The sequence below is a fragment of the Carcharodon carcharias genome, chromosome 14 (assembly GCF_017639515.1).
Source record: "Carcharodon carcharias isolate sCarCar2 chromosome 14, sCarCar2.pri, whole genome shotgun sequence".
Classification (NCBI taxonomy): Eukaryota; Metazoa; Chordata; class Chondrichthyes; order Lamniformes; family Lamnidae; genus Carcharodon; species Carcharodon carcharias.
This window is the reverse complement of record NC_054480.1, coordinates 105,464,369-105,482,446: the sequence shown is the minus strand read 5'-3', so window position 1 is coordinate 105,482,446 and position 18,078 is coordinate 105,464,369. Positions and strand designations below refer to the sequence as shown.

Sequence of the window (18,078 nt, the reverse complement as noted above, 5' to 3'; positions counted from 1 at the left end):
CTACCAAGTTAGTTTAAATCCACCCCAACAATACTTGCAAACTGCCCCACGAGGATATTAGTCCCAGCACTGTTCAGGTGAAATCACTCCAACTTGTATAGGTCCATCTCCCCCAGAAAGAATCCCAATGTACCAGGAATCTAAAGCCCTCCCTCCCGCACCATCTCTCCAGCCATGCATTCATCTGCTCTATCTTCCTATTTCTATTCTCTCCAGCATGTTGCACCAGGATTAATTCAGACATTGCTACCATTGAGGTCCTGTTGCTAGTCTCTTTCCTAGCTCCCTAAAATCTGCCTGCAAGATCTGTTTTTTGTTTTTGATACTAATATGGACCATAACCTCTGGCTGTTCTCCCCCTCAGAGTGCTTTGCATTTGTTTAGTTGAATCCTTGACCCTAGCACCAGTGAGGCAATATACCACCCTGGGTTCACATCTGTGGCCACAGAAGCACCCGTTTGTTTCCCTAACTATAAAATCCCCTACCAATATTGCTTGCTCAATCTTCTTCCTTTCCTTTGTACAGCTGATCCATCCATGGTGCTGTGGACATGGCTGTGGCTGCTCTCCCCCTAGAAAGATCACTCTCACCAGTAGTTAGGGCCTGTCCCAAGTGTTGGGTCCCTGGATCATGAAAAGAAATCCAGGGGCAGGATTTTCCCCCCACTGGGGGCGAAGCTGAAGTGCAGATGCGCGGAGGTGTGCCTCCAATTGGCACCCCCGATTGGGGGTGCGCCACCATTTTATGTGGGCGGGCCAATTAAGTGCAATTTGCTGCACCCAACCCTTCATGCATCTTGTTTCTCCTTTCCAATGCCAAATCCTGGATTCCCATAACCCTACCAAGTTAGTTTAAATCCACCCCAACAATACTTGCAAACTGCCCCACGAAGTGCTATGTGCTCCCTGTGCGGGCGGGGGGAATCCCTAAATCATCCCGCCCGTGGATGAGGTTTCATGCTTTTTCTAATTCTCACCGGGGCTCCTGGTCCATTAATTAGCTAAATGACTTTGCCAATGGCCTCAACTGGCCATAGACAGGTCGGCAGGTGCACAGCTGATTTGCTGCGCCCCCGCCTACCAGAAAATTTAAATGGGCGCGGTGAAGTTGGGAGTTTCGCCTGATGTCAATGCGCATCATTTTACGCGTCAGTGAGCGGGCCCTGCCCCCCGCTCACCGACAGGAAAATCCTGCCCCAGAACTTTATTCTTATTGCTATTTTTTGAAACAAATATCTGCTGAACCAAAAAAGATGGCTGCTACAAGTCACAGCCCACAGGATTGGCCCTTTGCCTGGGAGTTCCTCCCAGGAGTTAGAAGAGCAAAAGAATTCTCTCTCAGCTGGTAGTATCTCACCCCTGACTGTACAGTTCCCCTGTAATCACAAAAAACCAGGAGACTCGCACATTGAAACGTTAGGCTTACAGAACTGCTAACAGACTCATCTCACACCCAAGACTGTCCAGGCCCATTTCAAAAGGAAACCACAGGGATGTCATTTGCATCTGATAAGCTTACCTTACTAGTAGGGTCAGTGGGTCTGCCTAGACAATGGCTTCCTGACACCAGACCCTCAATACGGATGGTAACACTTTCAACATCTAGTGACTAGGACATTTACAGTCCTGAAATCAAAGCCAGTTCTAGACACTGGATAAACGTCCCTTTTGAAGTCATTGTGAAGAAAGAAGGTCACATGACATGAGTGACCATTTTGAAATCTCTACGTGCTTGTGAGAACCGAGAAATCCTCAGACTGCTGTTTTAACATCAACAGGAAAGGACTCCAGCAGCCTGGCTGAGTAGGTAATTACCACCTCTCAGTTCCTTCAAGCCTGTCTCTGCTGGAAAATTTCCTACCATTGCCTGCAGACCGACCCAGTCTGTGTACCTACATCATCTGCAGTATCCACACCAAGTGCAAAGTGAACCCTACAGCTCCTGACTTCATCCAGCTGAATTCGAACACCTACACAAAAGAAACACATTCAGACTTTGACTTCCTGAACTCTGGAAATCACGTGAGCTAATATTCATTTCTGTGGCTCTTGTACAGTAAAACTCTTTGGGTGGGCGGGCACGAAAAGCGGGTCTGGGATAAACCAGGGAATGGACCGCCCACCACGAGTTCATGTTGGCAGGCCAAATAACGGCCAGCTAGTGTAAAAGGAGCACTGAAATGCTCAGCGTTGCTGGGGTGGGGGCGGGAAGACGGTGGGCGCTGGCATTAGCACGGGCGCAGGGGAGCACGGAATGAAAGCTCCATGAAGGCAAAGAGCTACCTCAGGGGGGTGAAGAATTTAAAAGCAATGAATAAAGATTTTAAAATGCAAAAAAAAAATGTCCACCCATCCGAACCAGTCGCCTGAAAATATAGATAAAAACTCTGTCCAAACATGTTTTTCTTAAATTAATAACCAAAACAGCATCCCACCCTTGGATGAGACTTCATCAAAAAGGCAAAGTCTGCCTGACAGATTCGCTTGTCCACCAACCATAAGGTTGGACGGACCATGAAAAATCTGAGTCCATTGGAACTTTAATGGGCTTAATTGTCGGCAGGCATGCTTCCGACTTTCACGCACGTCTGCCAATTCAAATATATCATGAGTGCGGGATGACGTCGGGACCCCCAATACCATCACTATTTTATGCTCAAGCGGTTCAGGGTGTGGGCGCATGCGCCCACACGCTGAGCTAAAAATTCTGCCCCTTTTTTCTATCCCCCACTGTCCCGGGGGTGTGCATGTTTGTACGTAGAGGAGTGAGAAGTTGTAGATACTCCTCTCCCTGGTTTTTGAATGTGAAGCAAACCAAACTTCTGAGTTAAACATAAAATAAGTTTGATGCAGATTATGAGTAAATTGGATCTCACAAACCAAGGGATTGGGAAAATATGCCACCGCATACTTTAAAAATAATTCCAAATACCTTCTGCTTACGGACAGGTGGTGAAAAGAAATCAGTGCAGTTTGCCTATCTCTTTCCTGTCCGTAACATGATCCTTTTCACTCTTCCTGCACTCTCTTAAACTACAGGGTGATTGTATCTAGAAACACGCTATCCACAGCCTCGCAGATATGCTGCAGTGAAACCTGCTGCTACTTAAGCTCTGAAACTGATTAGTAGTACATTGGAGTTCCCACATGGAACAGGCTATGCATTTCACAGAACTGATGCGCCCTGCTTTTATTTATCAGACTGACTAAATTTTAACAGAAATATATATCATATAAAATATATAATAACTTTTATAATTCTGCAGTTTTCAGTCTTGGTGGTGTCCTGCGCTATGGGCTTTGACCCTGTACCTAGATTTTTCAATTGAAATAATATCAACCCCTGATTCTGTGCTGGTCACAAAGTCTTTGTAGTTTACAGCTCACTCATGAGGTATTGATGAAACATACTGTCCCAGACCCAAGTACATTTTCAGCTGTGTCTCATCGGGTTCAGACCATTGAGCATTAAATCTAGTTCAGTACTCAGGGAGTGCTGCACTGTTGGAGATGTTGTCTTTTGGATGACATGTTAAACCCGGCTTATGGCATCACTTTTTGTAGAGTCAGACAGACTCTGTGATCTTTTAAACTGGCTGGGCTAACGGAAGTCCTGACCCCATTTCTGACACATCCAAATTTTGCCGGTGGGGGAAGGGGGTAGTGCATGATTCACACAGGCGGGAAACCCAAACACAGAAGGGCCATTTGAACTTAACGTTGAACTCCCATTTCAGCTGTTCCAAGGGCCTTAATTCACAGTGTGGGGATCACAAATTTATGGAGTAGACATAAATGCTCGAAGATAAAAACAAAAAAACTGCGGATGCTGGAAATCCAAAACAAAAACAGAATTACCTGGAAAAACTCAGCAGGTCTGGCAGCATCGGCAGAGAAGAAAAGAGTTGACGTTTCGAGTCCTCATGACCCTTCGACAGGACTTGAGTTTGAGTCCAAGAAAGAGTTGAAATATAAGCTGGTTTAAGGTGTGTGTGTGGGGGGCGGAGAGATAGAGAGAGAGAGAGGTGGAGGGGGGGGTGTGGTTGTAGGGACAAACAAGCAGTGATAGAAGCAGATCATCAAAAGATGTCAACGACAATAGTACAATAGAACACATAGATGTTAAAGTTAAAGTTGGTGATATTATCTAAACGAATGTGCTAATTAAGAATGGATGGTAGGGCACTCAAGGTATAGCTCTAGTGGGGTTTTTTTTTAAAATAATGGAAATAGGTGGGAAAAGGAAAATCTTTATAATTTATTGGAAAAAAAAGGAAGGGGGAAACAGAAAGGGGGTGGGGATGGGGGAGGGAGCTCACGACCTAAAGTTGTTGAATTCAATATTCAGTCCGGAAGGCTGTAAAGTGCCTAGTCGGAAGATGAGGTGTTGTTCCTCCAGTTTGCGTTGGGCTTGACTGGAACAATGCAGCAAGCCAAGGACAGACATGTGGGCAAGAGAGCAGGGTGGAGTGTTAAAATGGCAAGCGACAGGGAGGTTTGGGTCATTCTTGCGGACAGACCGCAGGTGTTCTGCAAAGTGGTCGCCCAGTTTACGTTTGGTCTCTCCAATGTAGAGGAGACCACATTGGGAGCAACAAATGCAGTAGACTAAGTTGGGGGAAATGCAAGTGAAATGCTGCTTCATTTGAAAGGAGTGTTTGGGTCCTTGGACGGTGAGGAGAGAGGAAGTGAAGGGGCAGGTGTTGCATCTTTTGCGTGGGCATGGGGTGTTGCCATAGGAGGGGGTTGAGGAGTAGGGGGTGATGGAGGAGTGGACCAGGGTGTCCCGGAGGGAGCGATCCCTACGGAATGCCGATAAGGGGGGTGAAGGGAAGATGTGTTTGGTGGTGGCATCATGCTGGAGTTGGCGGAAATGGCGGAGGATGATCCTTTGAATGCGGAGGCTGGTGGGGTGATAAGTGAGGACAAGGGGGACCCTATCATGTTTCTGGGAGGGAGGAGAAGGCGTGAGGGCGGATGCGCGGGAGATGGGCCGGACACGGTTGAGGGCCCTGTCAACGACCGTGGGTGGAAAACCTCGGTTAAGGAAGAAGGAGGACATGTCAGAGGAACTGTTTTTGAAGGTAGCATCATCGGAACAGATGCAACGGAGGCGAAGGAACTGAGAGAATGGGATGGAGTCCTTACAGGAAGCGGGGTGTGAGGAGCTGTAGTCGAGATAGCTGTGGGAGTCGGTGGGTTTGTAGTGGATATTGGTCTATCACCAGAGATTGAGACAGAGAGGTCAAGGAAGGGAAGGGAAGTGTCAGAGATGGACCACGTGAAAATGATGGAGGGGTGGAGATTGGAAGCAAAATTAATAAATTTTTCCAAGTCCCGACGAGAGCATGAAGCAGCACCGACGTAATCATCGATGTACCGGAGAAAGAGTTGTGGAAGGGGGCCGGATTAGGACTGCAACAAGGAATGTTCCACATACCCCATAAAGAGACAGGCATAGCTGGGGCCCATGCGGGTTCCCATAGCCACACCTTTTATTTGGAGGAAGTGAGAGGAGTTGAAGGAGAAATTGTTCAGCGTGAGAACAAGTTCAGCCAGACGGAGGAGAGTAGTGGTGGATGGGGATTGTTTGGGCCTCTGTTCGAGGAAGAAGCTAAGGGCCCTCAGACCATCCTGGTGGGGGATGGATGTGTAGAGGGATTGGACGTCCATGGTGAAGAGGAAGCGGTTGGGGCCAGGGAACTGGAAATTGTTGATGTGACGTAAGGTGTCAGAGGAATCACGGATGTAGGTGGGAAGGGACTGGACAAGGGGAGAGAGAAGGGAGTCAAGATAACGAGAAATGAGTTCTGTGGGGTAGGAGCAAGCTGAGACGATCGGTCTACCGGGGCAGTTCTGTTTGCGGATTTTGGGTAGGAGATAGAAGCGGGCCGTCCGAGGTTGGGCGACTATCAGGTTGGAAGCTGTGGGAGGGAGATCCCCAGAGGAGATGAGGTCAGTGACAGTCCTGGAAACAATGGCTTGATGTTCAGTGGTGGGGTCATGGTCCAGGGAGAGGTAGGAGGAAGTGTCTGCGAGTTGACGCTCAGCCTCCGCGAGGTAGAGGTCAGTGCGCCAGACAACAACAGCACCACCCTTGTCAGCGGGTTTGATGACAATGTCAGGGTTGGACCTGAGAGAATGGAGTGCAGTAAGTTCAGAGAGAGACAGGTTAGAATGGGTGAGAGGAGCAGAGAAATTGAGACGACTAATGTCGCGCCAACAGTTCTCAATGAAAAGATCGAGAGAAGGTAAGAATCCAGAGGGAGGGGTCCAGGTGGAGGGAGAATATTGGAGATGGGTAAAATGCTCAAAGGGTAGATAAGGTGTGTTTTAGTGTCATGACTTGAAGTGTTTTAGTTCCCTGCACTTTAAACTTGAAAAAAAACAGGCTCAAGTTGTCAGTGAGAGTTAAAAGAATGTCCACTGGACTGCTTTGATTGAGAGGCTATCTGGTGTCGGCTCCACAGTTTCATTGAGTTCTTTGTTGACATTTCCCAGGGGCTGCTATGGCATTATAAATGCTTGGTTGAGTTTCAAAAGCTACAATTATCTCAGCAAGGGTTGGGGGGGAGGGGGGGGGGGTGGTTCTGATTTCAGAGTTTGACACTTTAAAGAAGCTATTAAAGGAATATCTGTCTTTGATGTGGCTACTGAACAGAAGCATTGTAAAACTTCTATTCAGTATTCACTTTAACAGATTAACTTGAGATTTAAAAACTATGAAAGGGTTTAATGGATGGGAGTTATTTTCACTGTCAAGTGTGTATGAGTAAGAGCTATACTAGTCATCTCTACATGGCTCCTGGGGAACACCAATGGTGGCTAGTGGATAAGTGCTATGGAGATGTCATGGAGGGGTATCAGGTGCATGTGGATAGGTGGACGAGAGGATATGAATTGGCATGGAGGTGGTATGGGGAATAGAGGGCATGGGAGTGGGTGAGAGGGTGTGAGGGGTGAGGACAAGAGGGCCAAACAGTTTCTAAAACAACTGGGACAAAGGCCCAGCGAGCTGAGGAGGTCCTTCTAACCATGCACTCATGCCCTCTGATGGCTGCCTACGGTCGGCAGGCCTGACTCTGTGCTACCCCCATCTCCTGCTACCTTCACCTCCTCAGAGTGAAAATTGGGTCCAAGGATTCGGGGGTGGGATAGAGTGGGCTTCCAGTGGGGCCCTTTAAACCGAGATGGGTCTGCCAAATCGGGAAATTTCCCAACTCAAGCTCCCTGCCTTGGTAGCAAAACTCCAGCCCCATGTTGGCCCTCTCAGGTGGGTGTTAATGGAAAGCAGGGTGCCTTCTCTATTGTCCTGGCTAATACTTATCAATTTATCCCTCAGCCAACATCACACCAACACATTATCTGGCCATTCATTATATTGTTTTTGGGAGCTCTCTGTCCAAAAAGTGGCCGCCACATTTGCTTTGTTACAAAGTGACTGCATTGGCTGTAAAGTACTTTGGGATATTCTTAGATCATAAAAGGTGCTATATAAATTAAGTCTTTCTTTCCATTGCTAACATTTACCTAAAGTGCACTGTCTAAACAGAACATCCACCTTTCTCTCCATAGACCACGATGCTGAAGGATTGGAACAGGCCCTGGATGCTGGCTCCCACGTCTTCCAGTTCAGCCACAAACTGGACAATGCCCTCCCTTCTAGCTTTAGTGGCAGTCATGGGAAAATCCATTATTATGTGCGGGCATTCTGCACGGCCACGGGAGGAACCCTAGCACAAGTGGAGAAGACCTTGAACGTACAGGAAACGTTCAACCTTAATCTTGACCCCAGTAACAAGGTACCTACTAGATATGAGAGATTCTAGAATTGGTGAACAGTACATGGTGTAAATTGCTTTTGGCAATAAAGGCAGAAACCAAGACTGACATATACAGATAGAGTTTTATTTCTGGTGCATAAAACTCTCTCTCTCTCTGTAGAGAACTTGTCTCACCGGTTTTCCCTTTTACTCTTTTGAGTAACCAAATAAACTAAATTAAAGAATCGAGGGACAAAGTAAGAAGCAGCCCCTTAAAGGGGTATTGCAAAAGGAAAGACTCATCCCAAAGGAAACTTACATAAGCATCAAATTAAAATATGATTAAGGGGATCAATAAAGCATCCCAGCCCCCGCGGTGCCCAACGGGCATGGAAGACTTCGGTGGAGCCAGCAGACACCACGTGCTCCCTCTCCAGGGACACCTGGATGCAAATGTAGCCATGGAAGAGGCGCAGACAATTGGGCCATATGACACCCCTCAGTCACCCGCTGTTGATGGCCAACTTGGCCAGGCCCAGGAGCAGGTTCATGAGGAGGCCCTCCTCCCCCTCTGCCCTCCTCCACACCGCGTGCCCATAGATCAGGAGCATGGGGCTGAAGTGCAAACTAAACAGAGGTAAAAGGTTTTTCAGATAACTGAAGAGGGACTGCAGCCTAGTATTACTGATGTACTCATGGTCCACAGACACCACAAGACCGCAAAGAATGCAGGTGTCTTGGAGTCCATGAAGCAACACATCCTATGGTTGTATGGGACTGCCGCATGCAACACCCTGCAGAGGTCCCCGATGGTAAGGGGGAGGACTCCTGTGTAAAGAGCCCCCCAATGGGGACCTCTGCCACCGGACGGCAACATGGCATGCCAAGGCGTGTCCAGACCCATTTTCCCTTTTATATATTCAAAAGGATACTTAGGTTGTTAAGTGATAATTAGCAATTTAGCTCCTTGCAAGTTAGCTGTTTCCTTCCCTAACAGATTCCCAAAAGTAACCAAGTATATATGACCACAAAAAATAAACATGGATCTTCTTTTCCATAACACAAACATCAATATATATTTTTCATCCACCTTATTCCCCATTCTTAAAAAAAACATATGCATGGAATGTCCACACAAAAAGAATATTCCTTTTCTCAAAAAAGCCATCCCTCTTTGAGGATCCCCAATAACCCTTTGCGCTCACTCCTCTTTTCATGAAAAAGTTGGACATTTGGTAGCAGTTTTCAATCCGTTTGATCTTCACAACCTCCTTATTCTCTAGCATCTGTTTTAAGCTTGCACTGTTAATTCACATCTCTTTTCATCAACACACTTCGTAGAATGAACACTTTCCCCGCAATGACTTGTCTACAAGACATTTTTTAGGTACCGTTCCTGAATATCCTTTTCCATTTAAAATTTCTGCCAGCATCTTTGATATAAAGAATGCCATATCCACCTCCTCAACAAGGGCAAGAGTCTCCACTGACAACATACTTTTTACAACTCTTCGTATCCTTTTAGATTCCCATGCCAAATGGCAACATTTACCTTTCCCCCCCACCCATGAGAAATATTATAAATCCTCCCTCGAAAATCCATCACAGATTTGCAAAAGACACATCACTAAACAGTTAAATTTTTCTAAGATACCCAAAGATGGGAATTTGAAAACACCCTGCTCTATTTTCAATTTTATCAATATTTTGTTTGCTTGAATGATTTCTTCAACCTTGGGATTATCCAATTTAGTGTTCAATTCCAAAACTGACTTCCAGCCTTGTTTGTTTGCCTAACCAATTGTGTTGCCTAATTAGACTTCAGAGTTCCTCTTCTTCCGTTTCAGAAGCTGCTGTATCTTTCCGGGAGGCCCTACCATGACTAATTGTAATGGTATTGCCATTTTCCAAGTAGGATTGCTGATGTAAAATGACGTGCAATCCATTCTACCTGATTTCCAATCCAATGCATTTAAATGCACCAGAAGCCCAACTTCAATTTTGAACTATGTTCTGAGCCCATTAATGAAACGGTTTCACATTCGCTACTACTTCCCCACAAAAAAATAGTCTACATGCATCATAAAGATGCCTGCAAGTTTCCCTCTGTAGGGGCTCCCCTTTTCCCTTAGAGATCCTTCTCACACTCAAGTTCGTGACACCAGATTCACAAGTGTATGGCTTGAACGGAGTGACCAGCAAGACAAGTTTCTTCTAACAATTCACAATTGCTTTATTGAATCACCCACAACCCCACAGTACAAAATCTAAAATTTAAAACAACCTATTCCCACAAAGTCACCACAACTCGGTTAAAACTTACAAAAACACAGGCAAAAAAGTACGTCCTTTCCTGAAACCTTAAGAAAAAAATCGCTCGGACCAATAATCACCAAGATATGGCTGAAACAAGTTATAAGGTACCAGTAAAAAAACACCCAAGTTTTTGCCCCAGACCTTCACAAAACCCTCAGACCAACATCACTACAATTTGGCTGAAACTTACAATGCCCAATACAGCTGGTGTTGACAGTCGCCCTGAGCCAAGGTGAGCAAACTTGTCCCTCCTTCCGACTGCAGCCCAAAACCTCAGATCTGCTCTTTTATAATTTAACTCAGACCTGTGAAAACAATCCCCTGTTGTTCCAATGTCCATTTAGTTGATTCCATGCAAAGGCCAGATAAAAGTCATCAGCTTCTGCTGGTTGAAACAATGCAGGGTTTTACATGGTAGATGTATCCAGACAATTTATATCAATATATCATTTCTCATTGTATGAGCAATTATCCTGTAGTTTGAGGTAGCACAGTAACAGCACCTGGCTCCAAAGTTGATGAGGGTTTGTATGACCCTGTTCCATGTGGTGGTTGAATAATTTGAGTATATTGTATTGATGATATGTCCTTTGTGCCATTGTATTGGGTAATCAGACTTCTTGATCACATTAATCAATGTCCAAACTCTTTTTATGAGTCAGTGTTTTCACCAAATGTCCAAATTAACCATTTGCTGTCCAGCCCTGTACTGTTGACTGTAGCTTATCTTTTTGAAATTTATCGTTTCAATCATGAGGTCAAAACATGTCCGTGGGTTTCAAATTATGTTCCATAAATTTCCCAGTAGGAGGGGATTTCGATCTTACACCTCCATGGTGCGAATAAAACATTGCCAGGTCTGCCTCCAACTGAAGACAGCTGAACTTTAACAAACTAACCTCACCTGAGAAATACCAAACTCTGGAGGCGTCATTTAAACCCATATATGCATTTATTTAGATTCCAGTGTCCTTTCTTCATTTGGCACCTCTTTTGGTGGCCAGAGAAAAATTTCCCTTTGAATTTGGTGTCCCTGCAAAAAGGCAGCTTTAGTATCAATTAACTTACATTTCCAAGCATTTGCGGCTAACAGAGCCATAAGGATCTTCAGAATAACTTTTCCTGCCGTAGGTGAAGCTACTCTTATATCCTGGTCACCCAATTTTTTTTCAAACCCTTGTGCCACTAGCCTGGCTTCAGCTTTACAAGTCCCATCAGGAAGCACCTTTTCTATGCATGTCCATTTATGAGATAGAGCTGGTTGTCCTCTATGTGGCACCTCTGTGTACACCCAAAATTCTTACCAATTATGTAGTTCTTGCTGTTTGGCTTCCTTTATTAATTTATCATCTAACTTGTTTGAAGCTACTAAGTCTTCTCAATCACATGGGCTTCTGCTCCTTGTAGCATTACCAGTCTGCGCCATATTCCTTGACCTTAAGCTGTACCCTCTATCACACACTGTCACTATTTGATCTCCCTCTCCTATTTATAAATGTTCTTTCAATAATTTGCTATCTCTTCCTAGAAGCATGTTCACTCCCAGAACTGATCTGAACTGATACTACGTTTTCGTGCTTTCCATTTTTGTACTTCATGTTCCCAATCCATAGGCCTAACCTCCTGTCCTTTATCTCGTACATTTAACCAGTGTTTATATTTTCCAGTGGCCTTCCCTGCTCTACCTGCAATCGTCACATCTTACCATTGACTGGCCCCTTCTGGCAAGTATGCAACTTTAGTGCCAGCTTTTGGCAGTTATCCTCTGGGACAAATCACGTTATCTCGTTCATCCGAATTACTATGTCCATCTTCAGATACCCTGTCAGCCTCAGCCTCTCAATTATGCAACATATGGGTATGAGAAGTACATGGTTTCTCATCACTTCCTATAATTCTTTCTGGACCCACAAATTTGTAATCCCCGCCAACTAACCTTGATGAGTGTACCCGAATAGTCTGGTTCCCATGCTGTAAAGGAACTATTTTACCACCTTTACCTATAATCTTTCCCGGACCTTTCCATTCGTTAAGTTCGTCTCTGTTGTAGTATACCATGTCTCTCTAATTGAAAACAGTTTCTGATGGTTGTACATAAATGTCTTAAAGCTCGCCTAATTCTTTCTGATATTTTGGCTTTAAGGAATGCTCTTCTGCTCGCGTGTAGTGCATTTAAACGCTCAGAAAAAGGTAGAGCTAATCATAGTTCCCTCCCAAGCTGGGGGATGATTATTCAGGACTGAAGGAAATTTTGGGTTTCTACCAAAAACCAACTGATATGGACTTTAGCCCCAAATCATCTGCAGTGAATTCTTGACATGAACAGCCCATGCTACAGCAAATGTTAATTTACAGCTTGGTCTACCTGCTAAAATCGCACAAAATATCTCATCTATCACCGCATAATTCCTTTCACACATTCCGTTACTAAAAGGACTTCCTGCTGCTGTATACATAACTATCATATTTATGTTTTCACAAATATCCAGAAACTCACCATTCGCAAATCCCCCCCCCATTATCTGTGACGAAGTTCGTTGGTGATCCCAATTCGGTCCCTATCCACTTTTCCACAACCTGATCCACAATTATTCTCTTTACTGTATAAGATTGTCAACTGGCTAAACCTTGATGCCAAATCTGCAGAATGGAAAATATAAATGCTCTTTTATCCCACACCTTTAAATCCGTTGCCACAACTTCATGGAAATCCCTCGCAAAGGGTGACTGACAATAGGCTGCAATGGTGTCCTTCTGTATTTCTTACATATATCACATCACTCATTTATCTCCTCTAAGATTAGCGTACTCTCCATCCCTTAGCAAAATTTTTAATCTTTGCAAAGTAGGATGGGCAAACTGCCTATGCAATTTTAACACAATAGTTTTTGTCCTGTAAATTCCTACCCCCGATAGTGCTAATAGCACTTCTTTAATTTCCTTAGTAGAAAAATTAGGTTTCATTAAGGGAATACAATAGTGCACAGATTGTGTAAATTGTAAATCCACAGGTTTTCTCAAATAAAATGTCCTTGTAATTTTCCATGTCCTGCTTTATTTGCACATTCTTCATCAATGTTCTGCTCAACACTGATGGTATTTTGCTAGATACTACGTCCGTGCTGATGAAATGATTGACTCCAGCTATCTTTACAGGGAATCACTACCCTTTTTAAAGATGTTAGGGTATTATCACCTCTAAATGCAAAACTGGTAGAACTCTCAAATTCACAGAATCACAGAATTTTAACAGCACGGAATGAGGCTATTCGGCCCATCGTGTCTACACTGGCTCTCCAAATGAGCATTATGGCCTAGATGGCATTGCCCTGTCTTTTCTCCACACCCCTACACACTGTTCCTATTCAAATAATCATCTAATGCCTTCTTGAATGCCTCGATTGAACCCGCCTCCACCACACTTCCAGGCAGTGCGTTGCAGACCCGAACCACCCGTTGAGAGAAAAAGTTCTCACGTCACATTGTCTTCTTTTGCAAATCACTTTAAATTCATGCCTCTCGTTCTTGATCCTTTTCCAAGCAGGAATAGCGGCTCGCCATCTACTCTGTCCAGCCCCCTCATGATTTTGAACATCTCTATCAAATCTCCCCTTGGCCGCCTTCTCTCCAAGGAGAATAGTCCCAACTTATCTTCATAGCTGAAGTTTCTCATCCCTGGAACCATTCTTGTAAATCTCTTCTGCACTCTCTCCAATGTGTTCACATCCTTCCTATGGTGTGGTGCCCAGAACTATACACAATATTCCAGCTGTAGTCTAACAAGTGTCTTATATAAATTCAGCATAACACCCCTGCTCTTGCTTTATTAACTGCTCCCTCCACCTGTCCTGCCACCTTCAAAGATCTATGCACATATAGATGCAGGTCTTTCTGATCCTGCACCCCCTTCAAAATTTCATCATTTATATCATCTGTCAATGTTCTTCCTACCAAAATGCATCACCTCACACTTCTCTGCATTGAACTTCATCTGCCATCCATCTGCCCACTCCACCAACTTGTCTATGTCCTTTTGAAGTTCCACACCATCCTCCTCACAGTTCATAACACTCTCAAGCTCCATATCATCCACAAACTTTGAAATTGTCCCCTGCACACCAAGATCTAGATCATTAATGTACATCAGGAAAAGCAAGGGGTCCCAATATCAACCCTTGGGGAAATCCACTACAAAAACCTTCCTCCAGCCTGAAAAATATCCATTGACCATTACTCTCTGCTTCCTATTTTCAGCCAATTTTGTATCCACATTGCTACTGTCCCTTTTATTCCATGAGCAATAACTTTTCCCAAGTCTGTTGTGTGGCACTGTATGAAATGCCTTCTGAAAGTCCACGTACACCACATCAACAGCATTACCCTCAATCGACCTTTTCTGTTACCTCGTCAAAAAACTCCAGCTAGTTAGCTAAACACAATTTCCCCTTTGGAAACCAAGCTGGCTCTTCCTTAGCAACTTATATTTTTCCACGCGACTACTAATTCTATCCTGAATAATTGTTTCTAGAATCTTCCCCACCACTAGAGTTAAACCGACTGGTCTGTAATTGCTGGGCTTATCCTTACAACTTTTTTTGAACAAGGGCATAATGTTTGCAATTCTACAGTCCTCTGGCACCAACCAAGTCTAGGGAAGACAAAAATTATGGATAGTGCCCCTGCAATTTCTACTCTCACTTCCTTCAATATCCTTTGATGCATCTCATCCGGTCCCAGTGCCATGTCAACTTTAAGTACCACAGTCTATTCAACATTTCCTCCTTATCAATTTTGAACCCTTCTAGTGACAAGAGTTTCCTCATCTGTCACCATGGCCTGGGTAGCACCTCCCTCCTTGGTAAAGGCCGATGCAAAGTATTTGTTTAATACCTCAGCCATGGCCCCTTCATCCATGTGTAAATTCCCTTTTAGGTCCCTAAACAGCCCTATTCCTCCTTTAACCACCCTTTTACTATTTATATGCCTATAGAAGACTTGGGATTCCCCTTTATATTGGCTGCCAATCTTCTCAATCCTGCTTTGCTTCTCTAATATGCTTTTTCACCTCCCCTTTGAAACTTCTCTATTCTTCCTGGTTCTCAATTGTATTTTCTAGCTAACACAAGCGCACTTTTGCTTAATCGCCTTTTTCATCCAGGGAGCTCTGGATTTGTTTGCCTTACATTTCCATTTTGATGGAATATACCTTAACTGTGCCCGAACCAATTCTTTTTTGAAGGTAGCCCATTGTTCAGCTACAGTTTTTACTGACAATTTTTCATTCCAGTCTGTTGGCCCAGCTCCATTCTTGCCCATCGAAGTCAGCTCTCGTCCAGTTAATTATTCTTAATCTGGACTTCCTGTTGTCCTTTTCTATCATTCTAAAACTTACAATACAATGATCACTGTCTCCTAAATGTTCCCCCACTGAACCTTGATCTACTTGGCCCATCTCATTTACATATACTGCTGTAGAAAATTCTCCTGAGCACAATCTAGGAACTTTTGCCCCTTCTCTGCCCTTCACACTACCACTGTCCCAGTCCACATTTGTGTAATTAAAGTCACCCATTATAACTACTCTACATTGCTTACACCTCTAATTTCCCTGCAGATTTGTTCTTCTACGTCCTCCTCACTAGTTGATGGTCTATAGACTACACCGAACAATGTAATTGCACCTTTTTTGTTCCTTAGCTCTAGCCAACTTGATTCTGTCCTTGAGCCCTCTGGGACATCCTCTTTCTCCAGCACTGCAATGCTCTCCTTAACCAATACCGCCACCCCTCCTCCTTCCCTATCCTTCTGAACACTTTGCACCCGGGAATATTTAACACCTAGTTCTGCCCATCCTTGAGCCAGGTCTCTGTTATCACTACAACATCATATTTCCAAATGGCAATCTGCACCTGTAACTCCTCAAATATATTTACTATACTCCGTGCATTCACATACAAGCAGAATAACCTTGATTTAGATTTTGTTACTTTCTCCCTTACCTTATTTTACTTATTAACTTACTATTTTCTATACTCGTGTTATCTGTCCCTCCCAGTATTTTGTGTGCACTGATATTCCTCTAAAATTTTCTCTTGTTTCCCATACCCCTGCCAAGTTAGTTTAAAGCCCTCCCAACAGCAGTAGCAAAGCACCCCGCAAGGAACTCAGTCCCAGCTCTGTTCAGGTGCAACCACAGATGCCATCTCCCCCAGAGCCAGTCCTAGGAATCTAAAGCCCTCCCTCCTGCACCATCTTTCCAGCCATACATTTATCTGCCTTATCCTATTTCTGTACTCCGGAGATTACTACTTTGGAGGCCCTGCTTGCTAATTTTCTACCTAGCTCCCTAAATTCTGATTGTAGGACCACATACCACTTCCTACCTAAGTCATTGGTACCAATGTGGACCATGACCACTGGCTGATCACCCTCCCCCAGAAGAATGTCCTGCAGCCGCTCTGTGACATCCTTGACCCTGGCACCAGGGAGGCAACATACCACCCTGGAGTCATGTCTACAGCCACAGAAACACCTGTCTACTCCCCTAACCTAACCAATGAATTCCCTATCACTATTGTTGTTCCATTCTTCCTCCCTTCCTGTACAGCCGAGTTGCTCGTGGTGCCATAATCTTGGCTCTGACTGCACTCCTCTGGGGAAGAATTGCCCTCAACAGCTTCCAAAATGGAAAACCGATTTGTGAGCGGGACCCCAGGGGACTCCTGCAATACCTGTCTACTTCTCTTGGACTGCCTGGTGGTCACATTCTCTGTCTCCAGACCCTTAAGCTGCGGTGTGACTACCTCTCTGAACGTGCTATCCACATAGCTTTCAGCCTCGCGGATGTGCCACAGTGACTTCAGCCACCTCTCAAGCTCTGAAACTTGGAGCAAGTTTCTGCAGCTGGCAGCACTTCCTGCACGTGGTCGTCTAGTCACCAGTAGTGTCCGTGACTTCAAACACATTATAGGACCCGCGTTCCACTCGACTCAGCTGCCCTGCCATGACTTAACTCCACTTCATTTACGTTAACTTTATTCTACTTTGGATTATCAAATATTATATTGGCCCTAAATTTCCCTTATTCCTGGTGGTTCTCAGTTAAATCCAAACATAGCAACTTGTTTAAAAATAATACACTTTGCTAATTTACCCACCAGGTCCTACTTACCAAGGTTGCCGCTCTTCTTTGAGGAAAGGCAGAAAAGGAAGGGAGTGCCTTCTCCCTCCTCTCTGAACTCCCTCAAGTCACCAAACTCCAACTGAAGCATTCTACTGCAGCCCAAAACAGCACTGCAGTGCAGACAAAGTCTTACCCTTATTCCCATCCTTGTCATTTAAAGAGTCCAGGTAGCATTTTAACCAGTCTATTCCACACACAGTAAATGTACGTCCACTTTCTAACACCGCACAATCAAAGGACTCTGCAACCAAGACATTCATCATCGGGCCGAAACCTTTTGTAACTAATACAATTCCCCATCTTTGGTCAATATCTCCCTCTTCTTGAGCCTTCTATCTCATGTTTAATTCCGAACACATTGTATTGTTTAGGACAATTCATTGCATAACTGTATTTTGAATCACAGCTAAAACACCGATTGAACATTTCTCGGGTTCATTCTTTTGTTGCAATTCCCCAATTCTTTTCTCCTGCCTTGACTGTCAAAGGTGTTTCTATCCTCATCGTTTCTAATTAAAATTCTCCTTTTGTACAGATGCCGGTGTCTTGTTTCTAGACGTTCTCAGCATCCCGTTAACATTGTATCCTCCATTTTCTGTCTTACCGCCAAATGATCCATTTGCGCCATGAACGCTGCCGGAATTTTTTTTTTAAGAGCTTCTGACATCTGTGCATCTTTCTGCAAATTTAACTCCTGTCAAAACTAGAAGCTTGTCCATATTTGATACTCTGGCACTGTCTAGTAATTTAAATGCCAGCACCGATTGCAAAATTTCCGTCTGGAAATTCCCCAATCTTGCATATAGTCTACTAAA

General features: G+C 44.4%; 1 protein-coding gene across 1 annotated transcript in view; it reads left to right on the top strand.

Moving 5' to 3' along the window:
- Window positions 1-18,078, top strand: part of LOC121287572 (arrestin domain-containing protein 5-like) — a 38,437-nt gene that overhangs the window by 12,428 nt on the left and 7,931 nt on the right. The window contains exon 2 of the mRNA XM_041205501.1: window positions 7,577-7,803. Within this exon, the coding sequence (XP_041061435.1) occupies window positions 7,577-7,803 (227 nt within the window). The remainder of the gene's footprint in view (window positions 1-7,576; window positions 7,804-18,078) is intronic.